We start from the raw sequence: 16648 nt of genomic DNA, 5'->3' as shown, positions 1-16648 counted from the left end.
GAAAGCTTCCAGAGGGGAAAGAGATTAGGTTATCTACACAGATCAGATTGATGTCAGATGTCTTAGCAGCCATATTAGATGATGGAAGACCATGGAAAAATAGCTTTGAAATCCTCAAGGGAAAATGATTTGGAATTTCAAGATTTGTTTTTAGCCAAACTAGCCCTCAAAATTTGAGAACAAATATATACATTTTAGGAATGCAAAGACTCAAACATATTTTGAAAGAAATTCCTTCAGGTGGACTAATAGAGGACATAAGATAAAAGAAATGGTGACAAGCAAGGAAGCTGGTGAACTTAGAGTTAAGTCTAAGCAACTAAAATAGTTTCTGTGAAGCATAAGAACTGTGTTAGTAATAATAATAGCAACTTTAGGGAACTTTTGGATGGTTTATATAAATGTTGAAAACAGGACAAGAGGAAAGCATACTTTTTTGGGGAGGGGATTACAGTTTAACTCATGCTGATATAATTATAGAAGTTTGTCAAAAATGGAAAGCTGAAAAAAATTTTAAGGATGACCATTAAAAGAACAAAATAGGGTATACAGTTTCCAAACCCCTGGAGTAGGAGTTAGTAGACTGCTCCATAAAGGGCTAGGCAGTAAATATTTTAAGCTTTGTGGGCAATACTGTTCTCTTTCCTGCCCCTGTTCCACTCTGCCATGCAGCATGAAAGCAGCCATAGACAGTCTCTGTAAACAGATAGGTGTGGCTGAGCTCCAATCAAACTTTGTTTATAAAATGAAATTTGAATTTCATATAATTTTCATAAATTAAAAAATATTCTTCTTGACTTGTGGGCCATTCAAAGCCAGTGGGCTGATTTTTGTCCATAGTTTGTTGACCTCTGCATTAGAGAACCAAAGAAGGGGGCAGAGAAAACTTAATAATTTCAACTAAAGACAAAAAAGGGGAAAAGGTGGACAAGAAATCCTGAAGTCTAACAAACATGAAACATAAATAGTTATGTCAGTAAAAACAAAACAAAACAAAACAGTTCCCCTAATAAATTGTGAAGGGAGTAAACCTTTCTAGTAAAGACAGGTTCTCAGATTGAGTAGGTCATGGTATATCTGTACAAAACAGTGCTACCTGTTAATAGTCATCCCTGTAACAGTGCAGTTAGCAAACTGTTACTGCTTCACCTTGGGATAAGGACATAAGCAGGGAAGAGTACTTGGGAACGTTTAGAGTGTTGTGACATTGTTATAACTTCTAAGTGTGTGATTGCTGTTCTAGTAATTCATTTTATTGCATTTTACATAACTGTTAGTAATGGTTCAGAAATTAAAACAGGTTTGAGAAGCACTAGTAGAGAATACAATGCAGGTATCAAAAAAAAAAGAAGTAGATCCATATGTATAGATACGTTAAATGAAAACAAATCACAGAGCAGTATACAGGTACCATGTTAAGTTTTTTAAGATCCCAATCATGTATGTAATGGATTTTTAAAATGTGAATCAATTCACATCCAACTGTTAACTGTGGTTATAAACAGAAGTTATGATTGTTGGGCCTGGAGTTGATGGACGTGGTAATAAAGTAGTATTTTCTTGTTTGAATCTACATACTTTTGTATTGTTTGACATTTTTTTGTTTGACATTTTTTTACAGCAGTATGTTTTCATTTATTGGGTAATGCTTTTAAAATATTTTATTACTTAAATTAATGATCTTGTGGTCCTTTCAATACTTGGCAATTGAATATCCATATGGAAAACAAGATCTTTAACCTCCACCTCACACGATACACAAAAATTAATTTGAAATGGATTATAAACCAAAACATGAAAGTCAAAACAATAAAGTTACTAGAAGAATACATAATGTCTTCACAACTCTGGAGTAGGCAAAAATTTCTTAAGTGAGACACAAAAAGCATCAGCCATAAGGACAAGATTTGTAAATTGGGCCTCATTAGTATTAGTTGTTAGGTTCATAGTAAGACACCAGTAATGGAGAGAAAATTCAAGTAACAGACTGAGAGATGATATTTGGCATATTATATCTTTGAAACCTATAATTTTCTGTGTCTGTGTGCAAAAAGTTTGGAAAGACACTTAACAAAAAAAGACATTGATGGCTATTTTGCATGTGAGAAGGCTCTCAGTCAACATTGATAATCAAAAGAGAAATGCAAACTCACACTACTATACCTGGACTAGAATAGCTAAAATTAAAAGACCCACTAAGAGCTAATGTTGGCTAGGCATAGATAAATCAATTAGAATGCTTATATGTTGCTGGTAGAAGTGTCGGTTGGTATTTTTTTTTTTATTTCCACTTTATTGCTCAAGCACAGAACTTGAGGCAAGCCCAGGCCTTCAGAAACGTGCAGAGAAGAGGCTGAGGGGGTTGGGGACACAACCTGGCTGAGAAGAGAAACTGATCCAAAGGGAAATACTGGTGGGGGGACAGGAGGTGGTCGTCGGGACACCAGAAGACATCTTAGCCATACCATCTGAGGGGAGGATGGCAGCAGAGAACAGTTCATGGGCACAGCAGTGGTTCTTTCCATGCCCCCAGCACCCACATGGAGGCCACGTGTTTAGGAATGGACCAGGAGGAGGAAAGGACGAAAATGGCTGCCTAGGAGGCTCCCTCTCCACTCTGGTTTCCCATCAGACCTCGAGTAGCATCCCTACCACTCACTCCCTTCTACCATTTGGAAAATGGACATAGCAAACAAAAGAAGCAAAATAAATTAACATTCTGATGAGTGTGCGTGTGGATGAACATTTATTCACATGTAATGGGGGAAGAGGGAAGGGAAGAGGGGGTGACACCACCTGAAATGATCCCCCAGCCTACTCCTTTCCCCTTTCCCCCAAAGCCACCATCTAACCAGATAGAAAAATAAAGGTCTAATTCACTCAAAATTCTTCAGTTTTTACAAAACTAACAGGGTGGAGGAGGGGAGGGAGCTTTAAAAAACATGCTGCCTACTAAGGCTGGGCATACATATAAATCCTGTGATGTAGCCACTTCCCTCCCTAGTATTCACTCGGAAGCTGGGTGCTTATGTTCAAAAAAAGATAGAAAAATATCCATACTAACTTTCTTCCTAATAGCTAAGAAATATCTCCATCAAGAGTATAAGTTGTGGTATATTCATGTAACTGACTGTTGCACAGCAATACAGAGAAAATACTGCTACTTGTAACTACATGGATGAATCTCATTGGCTCAAAACTGAGCAAAAGGAGCCAAAGACAAAAGAATACCTACAGTGTGATTTCATTTACATGCTTTATGGTAAAAGAGGTCAAAATAATGGCTTCCTTGGTTGGGGGGTGGTGCAGTGGTAACTGGCCGAGGGGCAAATGGGAATATTCGGGGATGCTAGAAATGTTCAACACTTTACTCTGGATGGTGGCCACATATCATTAAGCTTTACATATACACACTTAATATCTGCACACTTTGCTGTAAGTTATACATCAATAAAAGTTTAAAAAAGGAATGCCTGGGTGGCTCAGTTGGTTAAATGTCTGAGTCTTGATTTTGGCTCAAGTCATGATCTCAAGGTTGTGGGATCAAGTCTTGCACCAGCTCCGCATTCAGCAGGGAGTCTGCTTGGGATTCTCTCTCCCTCCCTCTCTCAAATAAATAAATCTTTTAAAAAATGTTTAAAAAAGAAAACTCCAACTCATGCTTTACCTTGTGATATGAAATTGTGTCACTATCCTATGCCAAAATTTTAACATATTCAAGGGCTTTTTTTTTTTTTAGGTCTTACATTCTTTTCCATTTGTCTTTTTTTGTAGGTGCATTGTTCTGGTTTAATCATTGTTGCTTTATAATACATTTACTGTTTAATGATGTGTCTTTCCTGCTCATTCCTGTTTCAGAATTATCTTGGATATTTTCACTTCTTTATTATCACAGATAATTTTTAGGATCAAATAGTCAAATTCTCACACACATTCATGCCATAGGAATTTTTATTATAATTACATGAAACTAATAAATTATAAATTTGGAGATCATTAATATGTGGGTCAAAGTTCAGAAACATGTTTCTCACCATATCCTCCCAGTTCTTCAGTTGTCTTTATGTGACTGTACAGGTTGTTTATTTTTGTACATTTTTGTTTTGCTAAGGTTAATGGGAACTTTTTTGGTTACATTTTTATGTTCCTTCATATAGTATTACTATAACTTCTTAATCTCAGTAATGAGAATAGTTATTGTTTATTGACACATTGTGCTAAGCAATCTTATTTCTTACAACAATCCTTGTCAGGTAAATGCTATCACAGTATTCTCCTCATTTTTACATTTGGGGTCAGTGAGGGACAAAGACTGAACAGCTGCTTTCTGGCAAAGGTATGATTCTAACCCAGGCACTCTCACCCCAGAGCTACACTGTCAACAAATACTACACTGTAGGCCTAGGTGTCCTCAGTGAAGGAGGAGGGACAGGTAGGAAGGCTAAGTGTGGGATCAAATCTAGTACTGATGGATGTGACTGACAGTGGTGAGTAGTAATTGGGTATATAGCAGCAAGACCTATCCTGAAGTCAATTGTTGGGTATACATTCATTTATATTTGTAGACTACAGTATTCTAGTTTGGACTTATTCAAACCAGATAGGCTTATAACTTTTTAAAACCATTAGCAAACAATTTAATGATAATTTTATATATTCCTAGGGTACCATTGTGTTTACCAAATAATGTTAGCTATTGTTTTAGTTGTGTTCTCTGTTTACAAGGAACTATCACTAATTCCCTCTAGTTGAAATAAAGATACACTTGTCCATAAGGGAGATGGACTCTTGTGGATATCCAAGAGGTGGATCCATAGACTGGCCAGCCCTTGTGGAGACTAAAGCTGTCATCTGTTCTGGATTAAAATCAACTGTAGGCATCTCAGCAACAAAATTTTTAGCTCTTTACTGCAGTGTACTGTTTTTGTCTTCCTTCAACTGTCGCTGTCATAATATATGCTTTTTTCTTTTGTCCATCCATTTGTGTTTATATTGTTTATATTTTCTCCATGGTCCTGTGAAATTTCTGACATTTGATTGGCCATGGTAGTTATTGTGTTTGAGCCAAGTGTTTCATGGTTCATAGACTGTTGAACGGACTGTAGATTGGCTGCCTTAAATCAACTTTACCACAGTAGTTCTAGGCATTTCTGGCCAGAGAGGGATGGCTGGTTAGGTAAACATGGCTCATCTAAGGCTACTACCTCTTTAGTAGTAAGGTTGATTTGCCCTAAATATAAAGGGAATGTGATCACAGTATGTATTCTGGCTAATGTGTTCAGTATGCATTATACTTTTCCCTTTTAAATAAAATCTAGGGTGCTTGGGTGACTCAGTTGCTTAAGCATCTGCCTTTGGCTCAGGTCATGATCCTGGGTTCCTGGGATCAAGTCTCACGTCGGGCTCCCTGCTGAGCCTGCTGAGCCTTCTATCTCTGCCCTTCTCCTCTGCTCATGTGCATGCTCCCTCTCCCTCTTAAATAAATAAAAAATCTAAAGAAGTGGCTACAATTGAAAATAGCAGCTGAATTTAGAGGTTGAGTAATACAGAAGGGGAAATATTGAAGGGAATGCTTGTATACATGGATCAAGGATTTTAGAACAAGGATCTTACTGTTTTGTAAGCCTGATAACATGTTGTGTATCTTCTGTGAATAGCTTGCTTGAAATGTCTGGTTGGGACTATTAAAACTTTAGAGGAGTTACTGATAAATATTAGGGAAGTTTTTTTCCTTGCTATTTTAATAGCTAGGTTTGACTTGAAAAAAGGTTTTTGAGGATTTTGCAAACCCATGAATTTAGCAAATTCCTTTAAAATATTCTCTGGTCTATGTGTTTTTAACACAAGATCAGTGATGAACTTAAGGTATGTCATAAGCTGCCTATTAAGATAGTAAATGATTTATGATAAAAATTGAAATATTCAATATTTATTTTTATCAGCAATAAAATTATACGTAAATGCTTGTTGTTAAATTGATTCTAGGTTGGGCCATGCAGGCTGCTGCCTATATCTTCATTCATAGGAAATGGAAGGATGACAAGAGCCATTTTGAAGACATGATTGATTATTTTTGTGATATCCGTGAACCACTTCAACTCCTCATATTCCCTGAAGGGACTGATCTCACAGGTAGGTAGCCTGGGATTGGATCACAGAATTTTAAAACATGAAGAAACTTAGAAATCACTTAGTCTAAACTTCTATTCTTCAGATGAAATAATTGAACACCAGTAAGATTAATGGCCCACCACTAAGGTCATTCACTCAGTGATCAGTAGCATATCAGAACCTAGAACCCCTGGTTTCCAGGCCATAGAATTTATGATGGACAACTCCAAGAGGTCATTATTCATACTTGCCCTCCTCATGCTTTGCATTTTTAAGTTGCACTATATATTTTAGAAATCAGCCTTTTACATTTATAGAATTTTTTATTATTTTTATGGAACCACAACAAAACAAAACAGCCAGTGAAATCTTAAGAAGGACAAAACCTAATTTTAAAGTCCCCTTCCTGTTCTATATATTCTGTCCTCTTTCAAGAGACATATTCATTATGCCTTTTTTCTCAATTTTTTTTATAAGAAAAGGATATAATAGTAACCGATTTCATCTTTTGTTTTAAATTAATATGTTGGCTTTCTCTGGGTATTTTAAAGCTTTATCTCTAATTAAGCAGGAAAGACTTTGTCCTGTCCTCAAGAAAATTCAACCACCACTGAATTGTGGAAGGGAACACAGGAGGACATATTTTGGACTTTTCTGCCTTCCCAGAAATTAAACTACATGCAAGGCCAAGAATGCCAGTGAATCTCAAGGAATTCTTTAAAAGATTACAAACAAATACAGTCTTTTATCCTTACTGTGTGAGAAAGTGTAAGAAATCAGTGGGTCTCACACTTTTTTAAAGCATAGGTCATTTTTGCAGATGAAGCTGCCTGTTGCAGTCTGGGATTTAAGACCGATTAAAGAAGTGTTGTGATTGAATGAATATTGGCAGGGTGGGGTAAGCTTGGACAGGAAGCAGTTCTGTGGAATCCAACTCAAAAGAGCAAAATTTTAAAACTGTTAATTCCCTGGTTACTTCAAGAAACATACAGCAGAATTTGAGAAGGATCTGGTGGATAAAGGTCAATGCGGTACAAGAGAAGACAGCTTGAAGCAGAGTAGAGCTGAAATCTAAAAATCACAAATAGTATGGAGGGCTAACACTGAACTTGTCTTCCAAATCCTCAATACGAGATTAAGGCAACTAAGAGTACTGAGAAGGGCTGCAGAGGGGGAGAACATGCTAATTTATGGAACTCAGTACCTACAAAGAGTTCAAGATGAAAAACACAAACTATACAACTATTTAAGTGAATGGGTGAATAAGCCATACTGTGCTACTGAGGGAAATTCAGGTATTTTGAGAAACATTTACCATTGATACCAAGAAAGAGCTCTTCTCTGTTACTGATGGAACAGAACTAAATCATGGCAATTTTTATTTGATAGTTTTATGTACTAAAATAATGCTTACTATATAGGTTTGATTTTTATAGTTAAGATTCTAAAAGTAGTTGGATCACAGAGGATAATATTGAGGATAATATGGTTACATATTGTTTAAGCTTGAAAATATATTACAAGTTATAAATTAATTGATTCCCAGAGCTAAACTACCATTAGGAAGTTATAATGGATAGATACCTGTATTTAAATCTTACAATACTTTAGAATGTATAGTACTTAAATTTGGGTGTTGAAATATAACTATATAATAGAAAATAATTTACTGAGATGATAGATGGATTGATATTTGTGAATGCCAAAGCAGACACTAAAGAATGGCAGCTTTGGAAGTTTTTAGTAATTAAAAACTAATAGGAAAAAAAGCTCTGGGTTTGCTGCTACTTTATGGTATATTAATGCTAAAATGTTTATATATTAGGTTTTTAGAGCCTGTAAAATATATAAACTTATTAAAACCTTTTTCATTCTTATTTTTTTCTTACGTGTTTTTTTTTTTTACATGATGAACTTAACACCTAATGGCATATTTTCAGGGTTCAGAGTACTCACCATTACATGATACAATCGCTTATTTTTAAAGTTAAAGTGGTATTTATATTTTAAAACCAACTTTTAAAAGCTAGACTGTTTGCCAAATACAGAAAATAGATCCGGAAGCTTTCAAGAAAAAAAATTTTTTTTGAAACAGGATTATACAGGTAGTTTTGATCTAGAATAAATCATGGTCTTCAACTAAGTGTCTGTTACTTCAAGGGTGTTTTTAGTTACCATAGTTAACTTGAAACTTGAGAATTTTAAGCCCAAGGAGAATGTTTTAGAAACCTCTTTAAGTTCTGAGTCTAACTTGCTTGCACATTTTCAAATTAGTGTGTTTAATATAACTACATAAATTTTATCTTCATATGTTAATTGTGGGTTATAACTTTTTTCTTGCCTATGGAAATTATATATGTAAACTGGGGGAAATTCAGAAACATAGAAGAGAGGACAAAAATTGCTATAATCCCACTGCCTATAAACAAACACTATTGTAATTTTGGTCCATTGCTTTTGGATCATTTGGTCACATATCTGTGCATGTGCATACACACATGTGCATAGACACACATACATATAATTTTAAACAATTTAAAAAGTGGCATTACACCTTTCTTTGCACCTAATGTTATATTATCTCTCCTATCATTATTTATTCCTTGAAAACATGTGTTTTAAAGGTAGGGCAGTTTTATATCATACTGGTTTATTCGGTAGGGTTGTCTAGGGAAACAACCAATAGGATGTGTGTGTATATTTGTGTGTATGGTGGAGGGGGAGAGGTTGAGATTGAGAGAAATTGAGCTGGGAGTTGGGGATTTATTTTAAGGAGTTGCCTCACATGATTGTGGAGGTTTGGCAAGTCAAAAATTTGCAGAGTGAGTTAGCAGGCTGGAGACTCAGGGAGGAGTTGTAGTTTGAGTCCAGAGGCAGTCAGTCTGCTGACAGAATTCTTTCTTGCTTAAGGAGGTTAGTCTTTTTCTTTTAAAGCCTTCAAGTGACTGGATATGGCTCACTCACATTATGGAGAGTAATCTGTTTATATGAAGTCTTCTGAGTTAGTTATTAATCTCATTCACAAATACCTTCACAAAATATCTAGAATAATGTTTGACCAACTATCTGGGTACTCTGGCTATGCCAGTTTGATTCATAAAATTAACAATAACAATTGGTATACTGTAATTTTGAGTTCTTTTTTCCTGATCTGGAAAGAAAGCTTTTCTAGGATTTAACAATTTTAATATTACACGTAATCACTGTTATAAATTTCATTTAATGAGTGCTCTGAAGCTTTATATACAAAACAAAGTCCTTACTTTGATGAAGCTTACATTCTATGAAGAAAGACAGACTAAAAAACCAGTTAATAAAAATATGTCAGATATCCATAAATCCTATGCAGAGAAATAAAGCAAGGTAAGGACAGGGAGAGGAATAGATAGGGCACAGAATTCTCTTTTATATAAGGTAGTTAAAAGCAGCCCCTTAAATTTCTGTGTAAATAGAGACTAACCAAACAAAGCAAAAAAACTTTTTTTTTTTTTTGAGAGCAGCAACTTATTTATTTATTAAACTGTAGATCTCTTCCAAAAACCTTAAAACTCCCTGGGTTTATAGTATGTCTGAATCCTAAATTTAAGAAAATGATCTGAGTAATAGCTATTGCTATCTTTTTTTTTTTAATAAATTATTTTTTTTATTGGTGTTCAATTTACCAACATACAGAATAACACCCAGTGCTCATCCCGTCAAGTGCCCCCCTCAGTGCCCATAACCCATTCACCCCCACCCCCCGCCCTCCTCCCCTTCCACACCCCTAGTTCGTTTCCCAGAGTTAGGAGTCTTCATGTTCTGTCTCCCTTCCTGATATTTCCCACACATTTCTTCTCCCTTCCCTTATATTCCCTTTCACTATTATTTATATTCCCCAAATGAATGAGAACATACAATGTTTGTCCTTCTCTGATTGACTCATTTCACTCAGCATAATACCCTCTAGCTCCATCCACATTGAAGCAAATGGTGGGTATTTGTCATTTCTAATGGCTGAGTAATATTCCACTGTATACATAAACCACATCTTCTTTATCCATTCATCTTTCGATGGACACCGAGGCTCCTTCCACAGTTTGGCTATTGTGGACATTGCTGCTAGAAACATCGGGGTGCAGGTGTCCCGGCGTTTCATTGCATCTGTATCTTTGGGGTAAATCCCCAACAGTGCAATTGCTGGGTTGTGGGGCAGGTCTATTTTTAACTCTTTGAGGAACCTCCACACAGTTTTCCAGAGTGGCTGCACCAGTTCACATTCCCACCAACAGTGTAAGAGGGTTCCCTTTTCTCTGCATCCTCTCCAACATTTGTTGTTTCCTGCCTTGTTAATTTTCCCCCTTCTCACTGGTGTGAGGTGGTATCTCATTGTGGTTTTGATTTGTATTTCCCTGATGGCAAGTGATGCGGAGCATTTTCTCATGTGCATGTTGGCCATGTCCATGTCTTCCTCTGTGAGATTTCTCTTCATGTCTTTTGCCCATTTCATGATTGGATTGTTTTTTGGTGTTGAGTTTAAGAAGTTCTTTATAGATCTTGGATACTAGCCCTTTATCTGATACGTCATTTGCAAATATCTTCTCCCATTCTGTAGGTTGTCTTTTAGTTTTATTGACTGTATCCTTTGCTGTGCAAAAGCTTCTTATCTTGATGAAGTCCCAGTAGTTCATTTTTGCTTTTGTTTCTTTTGCCTTCGTGGATGTATCTCAAAGCAAAAAACCTTGCGGGTGCCTGGGTACTAGGCATTCTGGGCAGCAGAAAGAACACCTGCACAGACCCTGAAGTGCAAACCTGCTTGGCTGGTTTGAGAACATAGAATGGCCGCCAGTAGTCTCTTTGGGGGTGGGAGGAGTGTTGGCCCTGGAGTATTACCAGCAGTGAGCTGACAAGACAGGAGGCTGTGGTCAGAAAGAGGGAGGCTGTTGCAGTTACTAATAATCAGAGTCTGGGAGTGGGTAAATGAAATGGAAATAGAAGGAAAAATCTGCATCTCTTCATGTCTCTTATTACCTCTACCTCAGCACGTTGTGACTATGTTTTTAGAACTACTTGTGTTCCCATTCTACAGCAGAGTTCAGTTTTGTCTTCGGATCCCCAAAGTCTGTGATGAACTGGAAGAGGAAACTTCCAGTTTCCTGGAAGTAGTTAACTACTCGTCTTTGTACTGTCCCTGAGGTTCCTCCTTCCATGGAAGGTCCTCCTAGCTGTCTATCACATAGTGTTTTGAGTTCTGTGCCCAGGGTATTCTCCTCAAATGAATGTGAGATGAGCTTATTCCTTTCCATGTTCACAGTCTATACTTTTATCTTGCTGGGGACTATGCATATTTAGTTCTTTAACTTGTTTCTTCAATTATGAAAATAGAGTGTCACCTTTTTAGAAGTGTATTCTTCGAATATTATACTGTTGTGGAATCCATATATGGTTTTTTGAGGTTTGAGGACTCTGTGATCTTAAATTTATTCCTAGGAAGGTTGGGTTTATATAGAAGAAGTTTTTTTTCTTATGACTTGGAATAGTCTGTAAATTTTAGGATGCAGCTGAGAGTTGCAGATTCTAACATCTGCTGTCATCAGAAGGTATTTCATGATCTCTCCCAGCAGTTGAGGCCAAATTTCTGAACACTACTTTTTCCAAATATATTTGCTGAATAATGGGTTTGGTTCTTCTTGGAACTTATAAAGTTACCTCATGGAATGGAAAAAGAAGTTTTTGCCAACAATTGGAACATATACTTGACTCTGTAACTATATTCAGCCAAACCATGTTCAGATGTTTGTACATGATGTGCTAATCATGTGCCCATTCTGTTGGGGAGTGGTTTTGGTTAGTAATATTAGCATGTTCTGTGCCTGAGCAAGGCAGACATTTCACTTTGCATTGAAGCCCTAAATTACTGGGTTAAAAGAAATGTTGAGTTGTTACATTTGACATATTGGCTACCTTTTTTCTTTCTGGGGGTCCAGGTCCTTATATTTTATTACTATCTTAGTTTTATTAGCATCTTTTAATATTTCAATTTTTATTATGTATGGACAATTTTATGAACATTTTAGTTTATTTGTATTATTATTGTATTTCAGTTTTCATTGTATATTGACTACCTTAGGAAATCCTTTAAGTAATTTTAAAGATTTTTTTTATAATAAATTTATTTTTTATTGGTGTTCAATTTACCAACATACAGAATAACACCCAGTGCTCATCCTGTCAAGTGCCCCCCTCAGTGCCCATAACCCATTCACCACCACCACCCGCCCTCCTCCCCTTCCACACCCCTAGTTCGTTTCCCAGAGTTAGGAGTCTTTATGTTCTGTCTCCTTTCTGATATTTCCCACACATTTCTTCTCCCTTCCCTTATATTCCCTTTCACTATTATTTATATTCCCCAAATGAGTAAGAACATACACTGTTTGTCCTTCTCTGATTGACTCATTTCACTCAGCATAATACCCTCTAGCTCCATCCACATTGAAGCAAATGGTGGGTATTTGTCATTTCTAATGGCTGAGTAATATTCCACTGTATACATAAACCACATCTTCTTTATCCATTCATCTTTTTTTTTTTTTTTTAATTTTTATTTATTTATGATAGTCACAGAGAGAGAGAGAGAGAGAGGCAGAGACACAGGCAGAGGGAGAAGCAGGCTCCATGCACCGGGAGCCCGACGTGGGATTCGATCCTGGGTCTCCAGGATCGCGCCCTGGGCCAAAGGCAGGCGCCAAACCGCGGCGCCACTCAGGGATCCCTATCCATTCATCTTTTGATGGACACCGAGGCTCCTTCCACAGTTTGGCTATTGTGGACATTGCTGCTAGAAACATCGGGGTGCAGGTGTCCCGGCGTTTCATTGCATCTGTATCTTTGGGGTAAATCCCCAACAGTGCAATTGCTGGGTCGTGGGGCAGGTCTATTTTTAACTCTTTGAGGAACCTCCACACAGTTTTCCAGAGTGGCTGCACCAGTTCACATTCCCACCAACAGTGTAAGAGGGTTCCCTTTTCTCCGCATCCTCTCCAACATTTGTGGTTTCCTGCCTTGTTAATTTTCCCCCTTCTCACTGGTGTGAGGTGGTATCTCATTGTGGTTTTGATTTATATTTCCCTGATGGCAAGTGATGCAGAGCATTTTCTCATGTGCATGTTGGCCATGTCTATGTCTTCCTCTCTGAGATTTCTCTTCATGTCTTTGCCCATTTCATGATTGGATTGTTTTTTGGTGTTGAGTTTAATAAGTCTTTATAGATCTTGGATACTAGCCCTTTATCTGATACGTCATTTGCAAATATCTTCTCCCATTCTGTAGGTTGTCTTTTAGTTTTGTTGACTATCCTTTGCTGTGCAAAAGCTTCTTACCTTGATGAAGTCCCAGTAGTTCATTTTTGCTTTTGTTTCTTTTGCCTTTGTGGATGTATCTTGCAAGAAGTTACTGTGGCTGAGTTCAAAAAGGGTGTTGCCTGTGTTCTCCTCTAGGATTTTGATGGAATCTTGTCTCACATTTAGATCTTTCATCCATTTTGAGTTTATCTTTGTGTATGGTGAAAGAGAGTGGTCTAATTTCATTCTTCTGCATGTGGATGTCCAATTTTCCCAGCACCATTTATTGAAGAGACTGTCTTTCTTCCAGTGGATAGTCTTTCCTCCTTTATCGAATATTAGTTGACCATAAAGTTCAAGGTCCACTTCTGGGTTCTCTCTTCTGTTCCATTGATCTATGTGTCTGTTTTTGTGCCAGTACCACACTGTCTTGATGACCACAGCTTTGTAGTACAACCTGAAATCTGGCATTGTGATGCCCCCAGATATGGTTTTCTTTTTTAAAATTCCCCTGGGTATTCAGGGTCTTTTCTGATTCCACACAAATCTTAAAATAATTTGTTCTAACTCTCTGAAGAAAGTCTATGGTATTTTGATAGGGATTGCATTAAACGTGTAAATTGCCCTGGGTAACATTGACATTTTCACAATATTAATTCTGTCCATCCATGAGCATGGAATATTTTTCCATCTCTTTGTGTCTTCCTCAATTTTTTTCAGAAGTGTTCTATAGTTTTTAGGGTATAGATCCTTTACCTCTTTGGTTAGGTTTATTCCTAGGTATCTTATGCTTTTGGGTGCAATTGTAAATGGGATTGACTCCTTAATTTCTCTTTCTTCAGTCTCATTGTTAGTGTGTAGAAATGCCACTGATTTCTGGGCATTGATTTTGTATCCTGCCACGCTACCAAATTGCTGTATGAGTTCTAGCAGTCTTGGGGTGGAGGCTTTTGGGTTTTCTATGTAGAGTATCATGTCATCGGCGAAGAGGGAGAGTTTGACTTCTTCTTTGCCAATTTGAATGCCTTTAATGTCTTTTTGTTGTCTGATTGCTGAGGCTAGGACTTCAGTACTATGTTGAATAGCAGTGGTGAGAGTGGACATCCCTGTCTTGTTCCTGATCTTAGGGGGAAAGGCTCCCAGTGCTTCCCCATTGAGAATTATATTTGCTGTGGGCTTTTCGTAGATGGCTTTTAAGATGTTGAGCAATGTTCCCTCTATCCCTACACTCTCAAGAGTTTTGATCAGGAATGGATGCTGTATTTTGTCAAATGCTTTCTCTGCATCTAATGAGAGGATCATATGGTTCTTGGTTTTTCTCTTGCTGATATGATAAATCACATTGATTGTTTTACGAGTATTGAACCAGCCTTGTGTCTCGAGGATAAATCCTACTTGGTCATGGTGAATAATTTTCTTAATGTACTGTTGGATCCTATTGGCTAGTATCTTGTTGAGAATTTTTGCATCCATGTTCATCAGGGATATTGGTCTATAATTCTCCTTTTTGGTGGGGTCCTTGTCTGGTTTTGGAATTAAGGTGATGCTGGCCTCATAGAACGAATTTGGAAGTACTCCATCTCTTTCTATCTTTCCAAACAGCTTTAGTAGAATAGGTACGGTTTCTTCTTTAAACGTTTGATAGAATTCCCCTGGGAAGCCATCTGGCCCTGGACTTTTGTGTCTTTGGAGGTTTTTGATGACTGCTTCAATTTCCTCCCTGGTTATTGGCCTGTTCAGGTTTTCTATTTCTTCCTGTTCCAGTGTTGGTAGTTTGTGACTTTCCAGAAATGCGTCCATTTCTTCCAGATTGCCTAATTTATTGGCATATAGCTGTTCATAATATGTTTTTTAAATCGTTTGTATTTCCTTGGTGTTGGTAGTGATCTCTCCTTTCTCATTCATGATTTTGTTAATTTGAGTCTTCTCTCTCTTCTTTTTAATAAGGCTGGCTAATGGTTTATCTATCTTATTAATTCTTTCAAAGAACCAACTCCTTGTTTTGTTGATCTGTTCTACAGTTCTTCTGGTCTCGATTTCATTTAGTTCTGCTCGAATCTTTATTAACTCTCTTCTTCTGCTGGGTGTAGGATCTATTTGCTGTTTTTTCTCTAGCTCCTTTATGTGTAAGGTAAGCTTTTGTATTTGAGTTCTTTCTAGTTTTTGAATGGATGCTTGTATTGCCATGTATTTCCCCCTCAGGACTGCTTTTGCTGCATCCCAAAGATTTTGAACGGTTGTATCTTCATTCTCATTAGTTTCCATGAATCTGTTTAATTCTTCCTTAATTTCCTGGTTGACCCTTTCATCTTTTAGCAGGATGGTCCTTAACCTCCACGTGTTTGAAGTCCTTCCAAACTTCTTGTTGTGATTTAGTTCTAATTTCAAGGCATTATGGTCTGAGAATATGCAGGGGACGATCCCAATCTTTTGGTATCGGTTCAGACCCGATTTGTGACCCAGTATGTGGTCTATTCTGGAGAAAGTTCCATGTGCCCTTGAGAAGAATGTGTATTCAGTTGAGTTTGGATGTAAAGTTCTGTAGATATCTGTGAAATCCATCTGGTCCAGTGTATCATTTAAAGCTCTCATTTCTTTGGAGATGTTGTGCTTAGAAGACCTATCGAGGGTAGAAAGAGCTAGATTGAAGTCACCAATATAAGTGTATTATTATCTAAGTATTTCTTCACTTTGGTTATTAATTGGTTTAAATATTTGGCAGCTCCCACATTCGGGGCATATATATTGAGGATTGTTAAGTCCTCTTGTTGGATAGATCCTTTAAGTATGAGATAGTGTCCCTCTTCATCTCTCACTACAGTCTTCGGGGTAAACTTTAGTTTATCTGATATAAGGATCGCTACCCCTGCTTTCTTTTGAGGACCATTTGAATGGTAAATGGTTCTCCAACCTTTTTTCAGTCCTTCTGTCTAAAATGAGTCTCTTGTAGACAGCAAATAGATGGGTCCTGCTTTTTTATCCAGTCTGAAACCCTGTGCCTTTTGATGGGGTCATTAAGCCCATTCACATTCAGAGTTATTATTGAAAGATATGAGTTTAGTGTCATCATGATATCTATTCAGTCCTTGTTTTTGTGGATTGTTCCACTGGACTTCTTCTTAAAGGGGAATTTTAAGAGTCCCCCTTAAAATTTCTTGTAGAGCTGGTTTAATTTCAAAGATTTAAATATGAATTTCAGGAAATAGTTATAAAAAGTCCTA

General features: G+C 37.1%; 1 protein-coding gene across 2 annotated transcripts in view; it reads left to right on the top strand.

Moving 5' to 3' along the window:
• Positions 1 to 16648, top strand: part of LCLAT1 (lysocardiolipin acyltransferase 1) — a 193699-nt gene that overhangs the window by 105189 nt on the left and 71862 nt on the right. For both annotated transcript variants that reach the window (XM_041754983.1, XM_041754982.1), the window contains exon 4: positions 5986 to 6132. In XM_041754983.1, coding sequence (XP_041610917.1) covers positions 5986 to 6132 — 147 coding nt within the window. The remainder of the gene's footprint in view (positions 1 to 5985; positions 6133 to 16648) is intronic.

This window comes from Vulpes lagopus, chromosome 5 (assembly GCF_018345385.1).
Source record: "Vulpes lagopus strain Blue_001 chromosome 5, ASM1834538v1, whole genome shotgun sequence".
Lineage (NCBI taxonomy): Eukaryota > Metazoa > Chordata > Mammalia > Carnivora > Canidae > Vulpes > Vulpes lagopus.
This window is presented reverse-complemented; position numbering and strand designations above follow the sequence as displayed.